We start from the raw sequence: 17,761 nt of genomic DNA on the forward strand, positions 1-17,761 counted from the left end.
CTTTGTGGTAAGACAGATATGTGAGAAAGCTATAGGAAAGGGGAAGGATGTTTTTTGGGCCTTTATGGATCTGGAAAAGGCTTACGACAGGGTAGACAGAAAGGCACTGTGGGAGGCTATGCGGATATACGGGATAGAAGGAAAGCTTCTGGGAGCTGTCAAGAGTTTTTATGAGAGTAGTAGAGCTTGTGTCAGGATTAGAAATGGAGAGAGTGAGTGGTTCGAGGTAAAGGTGGGACTTCGTCAAGGATGCGTTATGTCACCCTGGCTGTTCAACTTATACATGGATGGGGTAGTGCGAGAGGTAAATGCAAGGGTAGTGGATCAGGGATTGGAGATGGTTAAAGAAAATGGAGAAAAGTGGGAGGTGAGCCAGCTGTTGTTTGCGGACGACACTGCGCTTGTGGCAGGATCGGAGGAGGGATTGAGGAAGTTGGTGGCAGAGTTTGGGAGAGTGTGTGATAGAAGAAAGCTGAAGATAAATGTGGGTAAAAGTAAGGTGATGAGATGTACAAGGGGTGAAAGTGGCAGTAATCTGGAAGTGAGCATTAAGGGAGAGCAACTGGAGGAAGTGGATAGTTTTAGATACTTGGGTGCAAATGTGGCAGGAAAAGGTGGAGTAAAGGTGGAGGTAGAATGTAGATTGAGAGAAGCGAGTAAATGCCTTGGTGGATTAAAAAGTGTAATGAGGAATAGACATTTGGGAATGGATGCTAAGAGGAGACTGTATGAAGGAGTGATTGTGCCAACAGCACTGTATGGAGCAGAAACATGGAACATGAGAGAGGAAGAGAGAAGGAGCTTGAATGTGTTTGAGAAGAAGTGTCTGAGAAGTATGATGGGGGTTACTAGGCTGGATAGAGTAAGAAATGACGAGGTGAGGAGGAGAACAGGGGTGGAAAGGGAGCTGGGAGATAGGGTTGATGAAAGAGTATTCGGATGGTTTGGACACATGGAAAGAATGAGTGAAGAAAGACTAGTAAAGGAGGTATGGAAGGCAGATGTGGAGGGAGTGAACATGAGGGGACGTCCTAGGATGAAGTGGTGGGTGGAAAGGTGGCAGATAGAGCATTAATGGACTATGTAGTGGTAGATAGGAGTATAATAGGAAGAGTTAAGGATGTAAGAGGCCGGTAGTTGTACGAATGGAAATGAGCTTGGGAAACACTAGGGCATTAGAATGCTGAGTCAACAATTCAGACTCGACGCCTGCTCGCCTGTTGTTTGATAACATCGAAGGCGACGTTATGTCTATGTAAACACCGACGGAGGTGACTGTTTTATAATCGATGATGTAATCAAAACTCTGTAAGCGCAGGTTAGCTTCGTTTGACTAATGCTGAGGTAAACGATATTGCTAGTGGCATTGCAATGGCTTTCCGGATTGGAGCAAGGTGGAGGAAGGAGGAAAATTATTGGTGCATGAATTCAAAGTCACGCCCATAAGGAGTGACATTTATTTGAGAAGTCAGAGGAGATTGGATTAGAAAAATTAGTGACGTCAGACGAAGGTAGCTTAGTGTAGGATACGGGGATCTCGGGAGACGATGTGGGAGACGAGAGAGAGAGATCCTGAGTGTAACAAGACTGTGAAATTACAGTGAAAGAAGAAAAGTACAATTTCTTTACCCCAGGACTGATTTGAAGTACATGAAAGGAAACTAGGCATGGGGCCTACTACTTAAAAAGTACTGGAAAACTACTGGAAAACTTATAAGAAAAGACGTGAGGGGAAATTAAGTGACTACTAACAGAATAGAGGGAGAGGTCTGACAGTGGTGACAGTGACTACAAGGGGAGGTGAAAAGGATGTACATGTTCTAAGGGTAGAGAGTGGGGTAACATCAGATTATTTTTTGGTGGAAGGTAAGTTGAGAGTAGAGGATAGATAGAGAAAGAGGAAAAAGACAAAAGGTAGGGAGATGTTTAGAGTGAACTGCTGAAATGGGAAATAAAAGGAGAAGGAGTACAAGAAGAACCTGAGAGAGGAGTGGGAGGGAGTGAAGGATAGAGTAGAACTAGGAGTGGAGAAGGAATGGGGATGGTTCAAGGAGGGAGTCACAAGCTGTGCAAAGATGGTGTGTGGAACAAGGAGGACGGGAAGGAATAGAAGAAAGAGTAGTGAGTGGTGGGATGAGGAAGCAAAGATAGGTGTAGAAGAGAAGAAACGAGCTTTCATAGTTTGGTTACAAAATTGGACGAGGAATCATAAGAGAGGTACAAAGAAAAGAAAAGAGAAGTAAAGCACAAGATAAAAGAGGCAAAGAGAAGAACAGATGTGAAATGGGGTAAGAGTATGACAGAAAATTTTGAAAGTAATAAAAAAAAATTGGAAAGAAATTAAGAGGGGAAGAGGAGGCGAATCAAGTAGAGAAGAAAAGGTAAAAGGAGCAGATGGAGAGATGATAATGGAAGAGAAGGCAGTAAGAGGAAGATGGGCAGAGTATTTTAGGGAGATGCTAAATGTGAAGGAGGATAGGGAGGGAAAGGTAGTTGCAGTGGGAAGTGCTAAGAAAATGAGAATGATGAGTGAGGAAAATGGAGGAGAAATAAGGAAGGATGAAGTAAAGGCAGATGTTAAGATGATGAGATCAGGTAAGGCACCTAGTCTGGATGGATGCCATGCAGAATGTCTGTAAAAAGAGGTACAGTGATGGTGGACTGGCTGGTGAGGTCATTTAATGTTTGTTTCAGAGAGGGTAGAGTGCCGGAGGACTGGAGGAGTGCCTGTATTGTTCCACTTTACAAGGGAAAGGGGGACAAGTGTGAGTGTAGTAGTTTCAGAGGGATTAGCTTGTTAAGTGTATTTGGGAAGGCTTATGGGAGGGTCTTGATTGAGAAGATTAGGAGAGGAACAGAGGGAGTAATTGATAAGGAACAGTATGGGTTTATGACAGGTAGAGGTTGCGTAGATCATATTTTTGTGGTAAGGCAGATATGTGAGAAAGCTATAGGAAAAGGTAAGGATGTGTTTTGGGCTTTTATGGATCTGGAAAAGGCTTATGACAGGGTAGACAGGAAGGCACTGTGGGAGGTATTGCAGATATATGGGATAGGAGGAAAGCTTTTAGGAACTGTCAAGAGTTTTTATGAGAGTAGTAGAGCGTGTGTCAGGATTAGAAATGGAGAGAGTGAGTGGTTCGAGGTAAAGGTGGGACTTCGTCAGGGATGTGTTATGTCACCCTGACTGTTTAATTTATACATGGATGGGGTGGTGGGAGAGGTAAATGCAAGGGTGGTGGGTCAGGGATAGGAGATGGTTAAAGAAAATGGAGAAAGGTGGGAGCTGAGCCAGCTGTTGTTTCCTGACGACACTGCGCTTGTAGCAGGATCAGAGGAGGGATTGAGGAAGTTAGTGACAGTATTTGGGAAAATATGTGAAAGAAGGAAGTTGAAGATGCAGTAAATGTGGGTAAAAGTAAGGTGATGAGATGTACAAGGGGTGAAAGTGACAGCAGGCTGGAAGTGAGCATTAAGGGAGGGAGACTGGAGGAAGTGGATAGTTTTAGATAATTGGGTGCGAATGTGGCAGGAAAGGGAGGAGTGGAGGTGGAGGTAGAATGTAGATTGAGAGAAACGAGTAAATGTCTTGGTGGATTAAAAAGTGTAATGAGAAATAGACATTTGGGAATGGATGCTAAGAGGAGATTGTATGAAGGAGTGATTGTGCCAACAGCAATGTATGGGGCAGAAACATGGAACATAAGAGAGGAAGAGAGAAGGAGTTTGAATGTATTTGAGATGAGGTGTCTGAGAAGTATGATAGGGGTTACTAGGCTGGATAGAGTGAGAAATGAGGAGGTGAGGAGGAGAACGGGGGTGGAAAGGGAGTTGGGAGATAGGGTTGATGAAAGAGTATTGGGATGATTTGGACACATGGAAAGAATGAGTGAAGAAAGACTAGTAAAAGAGGTGTGGAAGGCAGATGTGGAGGGAGTGAACATGAGGGGGCGACCTAGGATGAGATGGATGGATGGGGTAAAAGGAGCTTTGGGGAAGAGGGGAATGTCTGTTGAGGAAGGACGGGAGAGGACAGAAGACAGGGGTAAATGGAGAATGGTTGTATATGGATGATGCTGTGATGCATGTGGTGGAATGGGTGGGGGATGAGGGAGTATGTGTGAGAAAATTTTGACGCAGCCCGAAGGGATTTCTCCCCGTCTTCTCCCTTTCTGCACGAGGGAACGGAGAGAGGGGGTCCCCAATTTAATGAAGCGGCCTTGCTGTGGATGTGCTGTGTCTTGCGACATTGCTTCTGACCCAGGGCAGTGGACAAGATGCAGGGATGACCCGTCATCCAGGAGGTGCCAAGATAAGAGGGAGGGAAGAGGGTGGAGGGGAGCGGAGTGTGTGGTAGGGATGGAATGGTTGGGAGTGTTTTTTACGCCTTTGTGTTTTGGCTACCTCCCTTATAAGGGGGAAAAGCCTTTGGTAGGTCTATGTATGTATGTATGTATGTATTATTATTGTTATTATTATTATTATTATTATTATTGTTGTTGTTGTTATCATTATCGTTATATCATTGGAAGTCTGAATGCTTACAATAACATCGATAATAATAATTACAATATCAGATGACTAGTCGGAGCATGATGGTGACTGAAACTAAGCCCCTAAGCTGCTTAGGGGCTTAGTTTATATGCTTAGGCTAAGCATATAAACTACTACCACCCTCTACCAGATGTACCTTTTGTATCCTTTCCTATGAGCGTCGTTGTCTGGGTCGGGGCAGTCGTTTTCCTTAAACCAAGAGTAGTGGGAGTAGAGCCCGAACGGAGCTCGGTTGCTATGGTAACGGTTGTTGAAATTCTTCATCAGAAAATCGTAGACGTTGTTTTCATCGCAGAAACTGTGTATACCTGCATCGTTCTTGTTCCTATTTGAAAAAATGAGAAATTATAAATAACAAATGAGCAAATAAATACAACTAGAGTTAATAAAAGCAAATTATATTATAAACTAATAAATAATAATCTAATAAATAAATTGATAAATGATAAGCAAATGAGTAAATAAATGGATTGATAAACATTACTAAATAGATTACAACCATTTGCAGACGATATTCTTGGAGAACAACAGGCAGGGTTTAGTACTGGTAGAGCAACAACAGACCACACCTTCATCCTAAGGATTCTGACGGAAAAGTGCTGGGAGTATGATAAATACCTGTACATTCTGTTTAATGACTATAGACAAGCACATGACAGCATACATAGACCAACACTGTGGAATATATTTAGAGAAATGAACATACCTAATAAGCTTATCTCACTCATCAAAGCATGCTACTCTAACAGCAAGTGTGCTGTGAAAGTAGGTAAATATTTGAAATATTTCAGTGTGGAAAGTGAACTGAGACAAGGGTGTATGTGATCACCAATACTCTTCAACCTAGTTTTGAAGAGAAAGCCCTCAAAACTTCCTCCTGAGAGATGAATGAAGGAGCAGAAATGGATAACGATAACATCAATATGCGGATGATGTGGTCGTCTTAGCAGAAGGAGATGAAGATTTAGAGAAAATTAGTGTCTCCTTTATTGAAAATTGTAAAAGAGTGGGCTTAGAGTGTAACGAGAGCAAGACAGAATTGATGTTATTGTCTAGAAGGCAGCGCCCTTGAGAGGAAAAAAAATATGCTGTGTGATGGTTCAAGACATTTTTCTGACCCCCCCCCCCCACCGGAAAGGAGGAGCCCACACAAAAGGTCTAGATTGCAATGATTAATTTGTTAAACAAATATTCAATTCAGACAATTCATAATAATTACATAAAAATTGTATGTGTTTGAATGTGAAATCGCAATTTAAACAGTGTTTCGTACATCGATAGATCAGTCACTAAGGACACGCGTGTATGAATTCCCTTCACGAGGATCATCGTTTCGAGGCGATGGAACCTAATGAAAGCAAGTGCACCGTCCCCTGTGAGCCAGTTTGCACTTCGGTTGCAAACTCCCAGCGGCAGCTTTAGATCTAAATTGGGCCCTGACTCGGTTCTGACCTAGGGTGGACAGCAGAAATGATCTCTTACCTAGCAGCAGTGTTAAGGGTGCGCTGAGTCATATTTGGGAGCATCCCTAGGTTGTGGTTATGGACAGCCGCTTGTGACTTATCATTTACTTTGCAAATCCTTCTGAATTCAGTGATATAAGCCTGAGGTTGTCACAAATTAGGAAACACAACAGTTTAAAAGAAGTACTAACCATAGCCATTATTCATATTTTCATTGGAGATACATTTATATTAGAGAAGTATTATCAGAGACTTATTTTAGAGGCCAATACGTCACACATAATTGCCCACTTCAATTTTGAACTTCGATATTCATGGGTTCCCTAGACTAGACTCTTATGGGACCTGGGGTGGAGCACCGGCTGCACCCCCCCCCCCTCTTGTGGAGCCTTCTAGAAGGAACAGGAGCGTAGGAGAAATGTCAGTCGGAACACTGCAGGTGGAAAGTGTGCAATATTTCAAATATCTTGGATCAACACTGACAATTGAAAACGAAATGGAGAAGAATTAATGGAGAGAATTGGTACTGGCAACAGATGTGCATATGCTTTAGCATTAGTACTGAACAACTGTAGTATACTCGTATAACCAAATTACGCAAATTCATTGTTATCATAAGACCAATGGATGCGAAACATGGACACTTACAAAGGCGAGAATGCGAAAATTAGAAGTCTTTGAGAACGGAATACTCGTAAAATCCTAGGAGCAGTGTACGATGAAGAGGAAGAGCACTGGAGAAGACATACTGTAATATCGAACTACGACAGTTGTCAAGCCAAAGTAAAATACAAGATGTAGTCAAGTCAAGGAGACTACGGTGGGCAGGACATTGTGCCAGAATGGAAAAGAGTAGAATTCCTAAGAAAACCATGAAGGGAAGAGTTGCTGGGGTCAGACCACTTGGTAGACCCCGATATACATAGATGGACGAACAGTGTCAAGAAGGATGTTCGGGAACTGGCACCCAAAGTCGTCGTTGATTGGCAAGAAGCTGCGTAGGACCGGAGAAGAGTGGAAAGGCTTGGGTCAAGGCGGCGCGGCGCGACGCGACGTCGCGATGGGAGGACACCAGGCCCGTGAGCCAACGGAGTATAGATAAATATCAAACAATGATTAGATAAGTAAATTATAAGTAAACTAACAAATAGGTAGATAATAAATAAATGAATAAAGTGACATATTGTAAATAAACAAAATAATGAACAAATGAATAGTAAAGAAACAAGTAAGACATTACGGCATTACAAGTACAGACATTACAAATCCATAGTCAACTTGGTCGGGAAGACGCGCGGGGGCCTACAAGCACAGCTCATAATAGTTTATATTAAGGGCTGAAAAAAAAAAAAATCAGCATCGCTGCACTGCAAACAGGCAATCCAAGTCTGGTGAGAAAAACAGTTGTGTGTATTTATCTAGTTGTACCTAGTTGTATTTTACGGGAAGGGGAGCTATGCTCGTAGTGACCCGTCTTCATATCTCGTTTTATCTCAATTGTTTATAAATTCATGTATTGTTTTTGCACATACCACCTCCTCATACAACTTGTTCCAAATGTCTCTTACTCTGTGGGGAAAGCTGTTCTTTTTCAGATCTCTTCTATAACTGTCTTTCTTGATTTTCTTTCCGTGTCCTCTTGTATTTCTATCATCCCATTTTATTAGATCCTCTCTACGTGTGTGTGTGTGTGTGTGTGTGTGTGTGTGTGTGTGTGTGTGTGTGTGTGTGTGTGTGTGTGTGTGTGTGTGTGTGTGTGTGATCAATACCCATAGATCGAGCTATATTTGATCTCTTATCCTGGAGGGCAATAAGTGTCGATCCCGAGTCGAACACGTGATCCAAGACCGTGGTGTATCTCACACAGATGATATACGCGCGCACATACACACACAGTGCAATAATCAGCTGATACCAGTCACTTGTACAAACCCTTGGCAAGTATCCAACATAGCACAGGGCTCTCCACGCCCGTCCTGAAGATCGACCATCGGGAAAACCCACAATCCTCGGTAGTCATTTTTAGGGCATTTTCCAATCTGACAGTCCTATTTGAGGGAGAGATAAGGACACAGTTTCAGATTCCCCGTAACAAATTTAGATTCTCTACAACATTATCTGATTCCTTATAACAAGTTGTGATTCCTTGCACTTGATCTTTATTTTTAAGAGGTGAGTATAGAATATTTAAAATTATACAACCTGATGTGAAGGAACTATTAACCCATTCAACTCCGATGACAAGATGTCTTGTCATTTGGTCAAATAAAACAAAAAATCATAAAACACCAAAATGTTTGATCAAACACCAGAAAAATATGACGTCAGTCCTCGCTTCGCTGCGAGCGAAGCGAGGATTGACGTCATATTTTTCTGGTGTTTGATCAAACATTTTGGTGTTTTATGATTTTTTGTTTTATTTGACCAAATGACAAGACATCTTGTCATCGGAGTTGAATGGGGTCCCCTTTGACTAACCCTTTTATCATGGTTGTATAGAAAGAAACTTCAAGTCAACATTTTATTAATAAATTTCTCGATTTTTCTATATTTTGATTGATATATATTAATTCATTTATTTGTTTATTTATTTACCCCTCTATACAGGACGGCCAACATCGTATTGTTTTCCAGTGATAAGTAAGAAACTATGGATAGTGGCACACATACGACGTATATCATATATGTATATGAATGGAAATAAATAAATAAATATAAACAATATGGTACAAGTTAAATAAGATAAACAGTAGGCTACAATACCTGGAATTCTGTGTTATGATCTAAGGTATACGGAAACAGGGGCGGAAGCGTTTTGCTATCGTTCGGGGAAACATACCTGTAGAAGAGCATTATTTGTATAAGAAAACGGACAGCAACTAATTTCACCTTATTATCTATTTAATAATATATTCGTTTGTTTGCTTATTTATTTGCTTTTTTATTATTCGTTTACTTATCTATGTACCTATGTGTGTATTTTTTCAATGTTGGAAGAGCATCTGGTATATATTGTATAAGGTGACGGACAGCAACTAATTTCACATTTTTATCTATCTACTAATATATTTATTTAATGTATATATTTGTTTGAATGTTCATTCACCCACTGTATGTATCTATTTGTGTATTTGTTTATTCATTTATTTCTGTAATCGTGTATTTACTTGTTATGTATTCAATTATTTATCAATCTATTTGTTTATCTATATAATTTACATTTATTATATTCGATTATCTAATACGAACTCACCAGCCACTGTATTTGAGCGAAGTCCAGCTGCAGTCATAGAGAGCGTATTGGTCGTACAGGGCGCGGAACATTTCGTCGCCGCCTATCTCAAGGAAGGGCGCACGCCACCCCTGCCAAAAAATAAATAAATAATATATATATATATATATATATATATATATATATATATATATATATATATATATATATATATATATATATATATATATATATATATATATACCATAAGTTAACAGATCCATGAGTGAATCAATTGATGAAAAAAGAATAAGTGAATAGATCCATAGTAAAATAGATGGATGTAACTTGTTTCTCATTTGAAATGCTTCTATATCAGCATTTCCCAAACTGAGGGAAATTTCCCACGGGGAGGAATTTGAAGCAACCAGGGGGGGGAGGGGAAATAATTTCACTACCAACTAGCAGTAAAAAAGAAATCTCAGATGGATTTTCTCATGCTTGAGAGACAGAGTATGCCTGTTGAAGATGGCAGTGTAGTTTACTATGTAACTCTATGTTTATCAGTATATTTGTATTTTAAAAATAAATTAGCAAATCAAATAGCCACAGTGTGTTTTGCCATGAAGGTGGTTAATCTGGATGGTTGAACTGGTTGTAGGAGAAAATTTCAAACTGTACTTCAATTCAACAAGAGAAAGCCCGCCTTTGCTCTGTGCTGTGTCGCCTGTGTTTGCCTCACCACACCTTGTCACCGGAACCTAAAATCAATCCAATGTGAAGCGATGTAGTACTCTTATTATTATGATTTAAAACAATCAAATGTAATGAACTAATAAGTTACTCACCAAATCCTCGTTCCTGGAGACAAGGCCATATCTGGTGACCATAGTCCTCAGGTCTTCCATCTCTTGCTTCCATACCGAGTAATTGGCTGGACGCCAGTAATGCTCGATGTCTGGCTTGTGTCTGGAGGGACCACAAGATCATCATATTAAGACAACCGGGCAAGACTCGAGGTAAAGATTTAAATTGGACAAATTTAGGTCCAAGAAGGAAACGGGCAAGAACTGGTTTACCAATAGAGTGGTCAATGAATGGAATACACTTGGTGAATAGACTTGGTAGTGAGCGCAAACACTAGCGGTTATTTTAAGGAAAGGTTAGACAACTTTAAGGGCATGGAACTGCCTAGTGTATGCCTTAAGGTCTTTTGCAGTCTCCTTTATTCTTATGTTCTTATTGATTATCAACTTAAATTAGTTTGACCCTAAAATTAGCATAAACCGTAAGTTGTCAGTTTATCACTATATCACTGTTAACTCAAAAAAAATATTATTATTATTGTTATTATTGTTATTATTATCATTATTATTATTATTATTATTATTATTATTATTATTATTATTATTATTATTATTATTATTATTATTATTATTATTATTATTATTATTATTATTATTATTATTATTATTATTATTATGGTAGGCTGGTTGGTGAGGTTGTTTAATGTTTGTCTAAAAAGGGTAGAGTGCCGGAGGACTAGAGGAGTGTCTGTATAGTTCCGCTCTATAAGGGAACATGGAACAAGTGTGAGTGTAGTAGTTTCAGAGGGATCAGTTTGTTGAGCGTTGTTGGGAAGGCTTATGGGAGGGTTTAGATTGAGAGGATTAACAGAGGTGAGGAACAGTGTGAGATTAAGACACGTTGGGGTTGTGTGGATCAGATTTTTGTGGTAAGGCGGATATGTGAGAAAGCTTTAGGAAAATGTAAGGATGCTTTATGGGCCCTTATGGATTTGGAAAAGGCTTATGACAGGATAGACAGGAAGGCACTGTGGGAGGTATTGCAGATATATGGGATATGAGGAAAGATGTTAAGATCAGTCAAGAGTTTTTCAAAAGTAAGCTTGTGTTAGAATCAGTAATTGAGAGAATGAGTGGTTTGAGGTAAAGGTGGGACTTCATCAGGGATATGTCATGTCACCTTGGGTGTTCAATTTATACATGGATGGGGTGATGCGAGGGGTAAATGCAAGGGTAATGGACCGGGAATAGTTCAAGAAAATGGAGAAAAGTGGGGAATAAACCAGTTGTTGTTTGCTGACGACAGTGCGCTTGTTGTAGGATCAGAGGAGGAATTAAGGAAGTTAGTGACGGAGTTTGGGAAGATGTGCGAAAGGAGAAAAACCGAAGATAAATGTTAGTAAATGTAAGGTGATGAGATGTACAAGGGGAGAGGATGGCAGCAAATTGGAAGTGAGTATTAACTTAGGGAGAGACATTGGAGAAATTGGATAGCTTTAGATACTTGGGTGCGAAAGTGAAATGAGAAATAGACATTTGGGAATGGATGTTAAGAAAAGATTGAATGAAGAAGTTATTGTGCCGACAGCACTGTATGGGGCAAAACTATTAAATGCCTGAGAAGCAGGCCCGTGCGGGGGGGGGGGGGGGAGCACCTGCCCCTTTGCCCTGTGCCCCAAAAGTGCCTTCCACAAAAAATATATAAAAATGAATGAAAAATTATTTCTTACATTTTTTCCATTTTCTTACCATTCAGAAACTATAATGTGGAAAATGGTGTTGCACCCTACCGGATAGTTGCCAAATACGAATAATACAAAAGAGTGAAGTGCCCAATTTCCAGCCCAAAGCACCTGCCCCTTGCAATATCTGTGCACGTTACTGCTGAAAAGTATAGTAGGGGTTACAAGGCTGGATAGAGCAAGAAACGAGGAGGTGAGGAGGAGAGCGGGGTTATGAAAATAATATTTAATCTCATGCGACATTGTAATCATAGGTAATCGTATTGTAATAATTGTGGGTATTGTACATTGTCATTATAAATTATCTGGATTGCCTAATGTCTAGTTATAAGTAGTTGTATGTACAGACGTGGAGAGGTACGTTCTGCACGTTTGCGGGACTGCGGGCGTGGTTCATCAAGTGGAGGTGTGAGAGCGGAAGAAGTAGGAGTTACATTCTATACAACCCCCAAAATGAATACGTGGCTTGGACGTCCCGAACGTATTCCTTAAGGGAAACATTACTAAATTAAAGCCTAAGAGACTGATGTGATAGTATATATATATATATATATATATATATATATATATATATATATATATATATGTATATATATATAAATATATATATGTATATATATATATATATATATATATATATATATATATGTACAGCACTCAATGGGTCCCAGGGATTAGAGATACATTTTAACAACCGCAATGCACTTTAATTCTAAGCCATATATATATATATATGTATAATATATATATATATATATATATATATATATATATATATATATATATATATATATGTGTGTGTGTGTGTGTGTGTGTGTGTGTGTGTGTGTGTGTGTGTGTGTGTGTGTGTGTGTGTGTGTGTGTGTGTGTGTGTGTATTCACCTCGGATCTGCTGCAGCCTCTTTTCGAGACAGCCAGACACCACCCTACGGCAGTGAGCTCAGAGCTCATTATTAGCAGATCTCTGGGTAGGTCTGAGACCACTCACACTCCACACACCGGGAATGCAAGGTCACAACTCCTTGACTAACGTCCCGTACCTACTCGCTGCTAGGTGAACAGGGGCTACACGTGAAAGGAGACAAACCCAACTTGTCTCCGTGTGTGTGTGTGTGTGTGTGTGTGTGTGTGTGTGTGTGTGTGTGTGTGTGTGTGTGTGTGTGTGTGTGTATGTGTATGTGTTTATACATATATATATATATATATATATATATATATATTTTTTTTTTTTTTTTTTTTTTTTTTTTTTTAAGTCTCCAGTCATGAAATAATGATGTGTAACTGGTACGTAGGGAAGTCGCGAAAGCCTTTAGGATATAAATTTTATATGAAATACAGTAAATATTCTATACGGTGGCGATGGGCTAAAAGAGGAAAAGAGAAGAGGGAAAGGGACTATGAAATCAATGCTTGTTTAGTGGTTAGCGACATGGCTTACCACCCGTGAGGTTTTGAGCTCACGGTGGGAAAAATCGCTGACACTACAAACCATTACTGTCATTCCTGAGTAAGGGGAAGATGTACTGTATGTGTGTGTGTATATAAAGTCAGAGCATTACCCATAGATCGGGCCATGTATGAGCTCTGAGATCTCATCCGGGAGGGTTTTAACTGTTGATCATGAGACCAACACGTGATCCAAAACCACAGTAGTGAATCACAAACACTAAACATCCATGTTAACATTTGCCCAACATACAACCTTACAAGTAAGAAACGAATTACTGTGGCAATGATGGGTTGTACCGTCTTCTCGAGATTAACCCGGTGAGAGTGCATTGGGCTATGAATGGGACTTACGTGACAGAGTGGAGCGCGATCTCGTGGCCATGCCTGTACAGATCATACATGAGGGAGTAATTGTTGTACTGATGAGAGACAAAGAAAGTCATCGAGATGTTGCACCCGTTGGGGTTCTGCATGCCCGAAAGCTCCTGGTAAAAGTCGTAGTTGGTGATGGTGACGGCGTCGTCGAAAGAGAGGATGACGAGTTGGGGCGTCCTTCTGATTGGCAGATCCAGTTTGGTCGTCGGGCACATGCAGTTCGGGAGAAGGCAATTCACCCCCTGCTCGCATGTCTGCGGGAGTGGAGGTTGTCAGTGACGGGAAGGGACGAATGTGGGTATATGAATGCTTGAATCAATAATAGTAAATAGACTCAGAGAACACATTGAAGGGCATAATTTAATTCGTGATTCACAGCATGGTTTCTCCAAAGGTAAGTCATGCGTGACTAATCTTCTATCCTTTTACACTAAGGTATATAAGGCGTCAGACAACAATGAAAATTACGATGTTATTTACCTTGACTTTAGCAAAGCGTTCGACAAAGTGCCACACCAGAGACTACTAAATAAAATCAAAGCCCATGGCATAGGAGGAAAAGTGTTAGAATGGATTAGAGCTTGGATTAGTAACAGAAAACAGCGGGTCACCATAAATGGAATAAAATCTAGGTGGGGCAATGTTACTAGCGGGGTCCCCCAGGGCTCGGTTTTGGGTCCCTTATTGTTCATTATGTATATAAACGACTTAGACGATGGGTTAAATAGTGATGTTAGTAAGTTTGCGGACGACACTAAAATAGGACGCCTAATTAGGTCAGGAGAAGACGACCAGATTCTGCAGGATGATCTTAATAAACTGTTAACATGGTCGGTGAAATGGCAAATGAACTTCAATATCTCTAAGTGTAGCGTGTTAAACGTAGGGCTACACAACCCCGAAAATAGATACAACTTAGATGACACGTTTTTAGAAAAATCTGAGTGCGAGAGGGACTTGGGAGTTCTGGTGAGTCCGGACCTTAAAACCAGGAAGCAGTGCATTAGCGCCAGAAATAAAGCAAACAGAGCATTAGGCTTCATTGCTAGGACGGTAACAAATAGAAGTGCAGAGGTAATTATTAAACTCTATCTAGCGATAGTTAGACCCATCCTTGACTATGCGGTACAGTTTTGGTCTCCGTCCTACAAAATGGACATAAATTCACTAGAATCAGTACAGAGAAGAATGACCAAAATGATACAAGGACTCGGAAATTTGCCTTACGAAGAGAGGCTTAGGCACCTAAACTTACACTCTCTGGAAAGACGCAGAGTGCGGGGTGATCTAATAGAAGTGTTCAAGTGGATCAAAGGCTATAACAAGGGTGATGCAAACAAGGTCATCATAATAAAACAACAGGGCAGGACTCGCAGTAATGGGTATAAACTGGACAAATTTAGATTTAAGAAGGAAATAGGCAAGAATTGGTTTACAAATAGGGTGGTCGATGAATGGAATAAACTTAGTAACCACGTAGTAAGCGCTGAAACTATCAGTTGTTTTAAAAAACGATTAGACAACTTTATGGATGGGGACGACAGGTGGTGATGGATACGGAGCTGCCTAGTGTGGGCCTTGTGGTCTTTGGCAGTCTCCTTTATTTCTTGTGTTCTTGTGTTCTTGTGTGTATAACGACGCGCAACCGTTTCCCATATTTATCCGTTTATTTGTTCATTTTACCTTTTATCTTATTTTGTTTTTATCTTATTTTCTTATTCTATTTTGTTCTACTTTGTTTTGCTTTGATTTTTTTATTCTTATTTTATATCTTTTGCTTTATTTTATTTAGTTTCTATTTTCCGTTCATAGATTGATGCACACTTATTGCGTATACACATCCTAATATATACATATATATATATATATATACATATAGATATGTATATACATATATATATATATATATACATAGAGATATGTATATACATATATATATATATATATGTACACACACACACACACACACACACACATATATATATATATATATATGTGTGTGTGTGTGTGTGTGTGTGTGTGTGTGTGTGTGTGTGTGTGTGTGTGTGTACATATATATATATATATATATATATATATATATATATATATATTACTCATTCAATTGTGAACATAACCATAATCAATATGTACTCGTCCAAAATTCTCCTAAATTTAATGGAAACTGTTTATTCCATTTCTTGCAAATACTGTAGTAAATATCATGTTGGACAAATAGGTAAAAATATCGATTGTAGAAAGAAGCAACACACACACACACACACACACACACACACACAAACACACACACACACACACACACACACACACACACACACACACACACACACACACACACACACACATATATATATATATATATATATATATACATATTTATATATATACTATATATATGCAAATATATATATATATATATACATATTTATATATAAATATATTATATACATACATATATACAAATATATATATATATCTTATATATATATATATATATATATATATGTATATATATATATATGTATACGTCCCATACACATGTGAGTATCAGTCAGTCATATGACCCACACACCCCTCCTCTCAACTACCCCAACCACACCCTGGACTTATTGGCGCCACCATTTCCTGCCAAGATTGCCGAGCTAAACATCACGAGGATCAAGCAACACACACACACACGAACACACACTCATAAGTGCAATCAACCACCAACACATTACATTACAGAAATACCTCATAATAACGAGCTCTTCCCCCCGGGAAATATTATAATATATAAATAGAAATGTAATAATACTTAAGTACCAGCTGAGCATATTGTGAGAGACTGAATACTCCCACTAAAAACTGTGCAAGTACGATTGCTGGTAACCAAGCAATTGTGCTCGTTCAGCAGTTTGCTGAACGAAACCGAGGGACAGGAGCCCAGGTCGGTCGATGAGTTACTATGTACACTGAAGTGACAGGGAAGATGTGATAAATACTATTGATTTAGAACTTTAATTGTGTAGTGACAATAAGTTATTAAAGTGGAACAAAGTGACAATTGGTGTTTCACAGTCGCCTACACCTTTGGGGATACACACACACACACATATATATATATATATATATAGATATATATATATATATATATATATATATATATAGGCGGAAAAAACACCAAGGAAAAAGATAAACTGATGACCAAGCGCTTTCGTCTGTTCAGAAAGTGCTTGGCCATCAGTTTATCTTTTTCCTTGGTGGTTTTTCCGCATATTTAGAATCACGAGTTTATGTGATTTCTCATGCATATATATATATATATATATATATATATATATTAAAAAATATATATATATATTTAATATATATATATGTGTGTGTGTGTGTGTGTGTGTGTGTGTGTGTGTGTGTGTGTGTGTGTGTGTGTGTGTGTATACACATACACACATATATATGTATATATATATATATGTATATATATATATATATGTATGTATATATATATACATGCTAATAAAAACACGGGTACGTGTGTTCACTTATGCAAACTAGACCACTTGGAAAAAGAAACTAACAAAGCAGAGCGCTTTCGTATATTACATCTTCAGTCCAAAACTAGACCAGGTCAAGATTTTAAAGCACTTTTTGTACATGTTTAGGAATGATTATCACTACATTGGATTGGGGAAACCCACAGAAACTCACGACAAATAAAGCCTAGGGCGACAGAACCATGACTGAATTAATGATCACTCTGATGTTGGGTCTTCTTGCATGAAGGTCACACTTGAAAAGGAGTGACTAATCTAAGTTCCTTGACCTACCTTTTCGGCTGAGCACATCCCCAGGACCCCTACGAGGAGGGTGACTGCATGGAAGCTCACCCTCATGGTTCTGGATTGTTCTAGAGTGTTCACAGTGGCAAGGGGCCGTCGATGTTAACACTAAAGGAGAACTAAACAAAGCGTCAGAGATGCAACTTCTGTGTTTCTCACCGATAAAACAGAACCCGGTGTTCTTATATACTGAGAAAAACAGGAAATAGATAACAGCAGCCTTTGGTAATTCACAAGAATTAAGTCTTTTTTTTTTCTTTTTTTTTTTTCGTTTTTAGGTTGCTAGCTATCTCCAGATTCTAAGCTGGTGTCGGTTTCAGTCGGTCATGAGACACCACCT

At 39.3% G+C, this 17,761-nt stretch overlaps 1 protein-coding gene across 1 annotated transcript in view; it reads right to left on the reverse strand.

Moving 5' to 3' along the window:
* Window positions 1–17,594, reverse strand: part of LOC143025562 (chitin deacetylase 8-like) — a 22,358-nt gene extending 4,764 nt beyond the window's left edge. The window contains exons 1-7 of the mRNA XM_076185435.1: window positions 17,410–17,594; window positions 13,577–13,854; window positions 10,077–10,197; window positions 9,271–9,380; window positions 8,781–8,856; window positions 7,950–8,065; window positions 4,691–4,879 (exon numbers count right to left, since the gene is read on the reverse strand). Of these exons, the coding sequence (XP_076041550.1) occupies window positions 4,691–4,879; window positions 7,950–8,065; window positions 8,781–8,856; window positions 9,271–9,380; window positions 10,077–10,197; window positions 13,577–13,854; window positions 17,410–17,475 (956 nt within the window). The 5' untranslated portion in view covers window positions 17,476–17,594. The remainder of the gene's footprint in view (window positions 1–4,690; window positions 4,880–7,949; window positions 8,066–8,780; window positions 8,857–9,270; window positions 9,381–10,076; window positions 10,198–13,576; window positions 13,855–17,409) is intronic.
* Window positions 17,595–17,761: the final 167 nt, after the last annotated feature.

Source organism: Oratosquilla oratoria, chromosome 5 (assembly GCF_046742065.1).
Source record: "Oratosquilla oratoria isolate Oo_2021 chromosome 5, ASM4674206v1, whole genome shotgun sequence".
Taxonomy (NCBI): Eukaryota; Metazoa; Arthropoda; class Malacostraca; order Stomatopoda; family Squillidae; genus Oratosquilla; species Oratosquilla oratoria.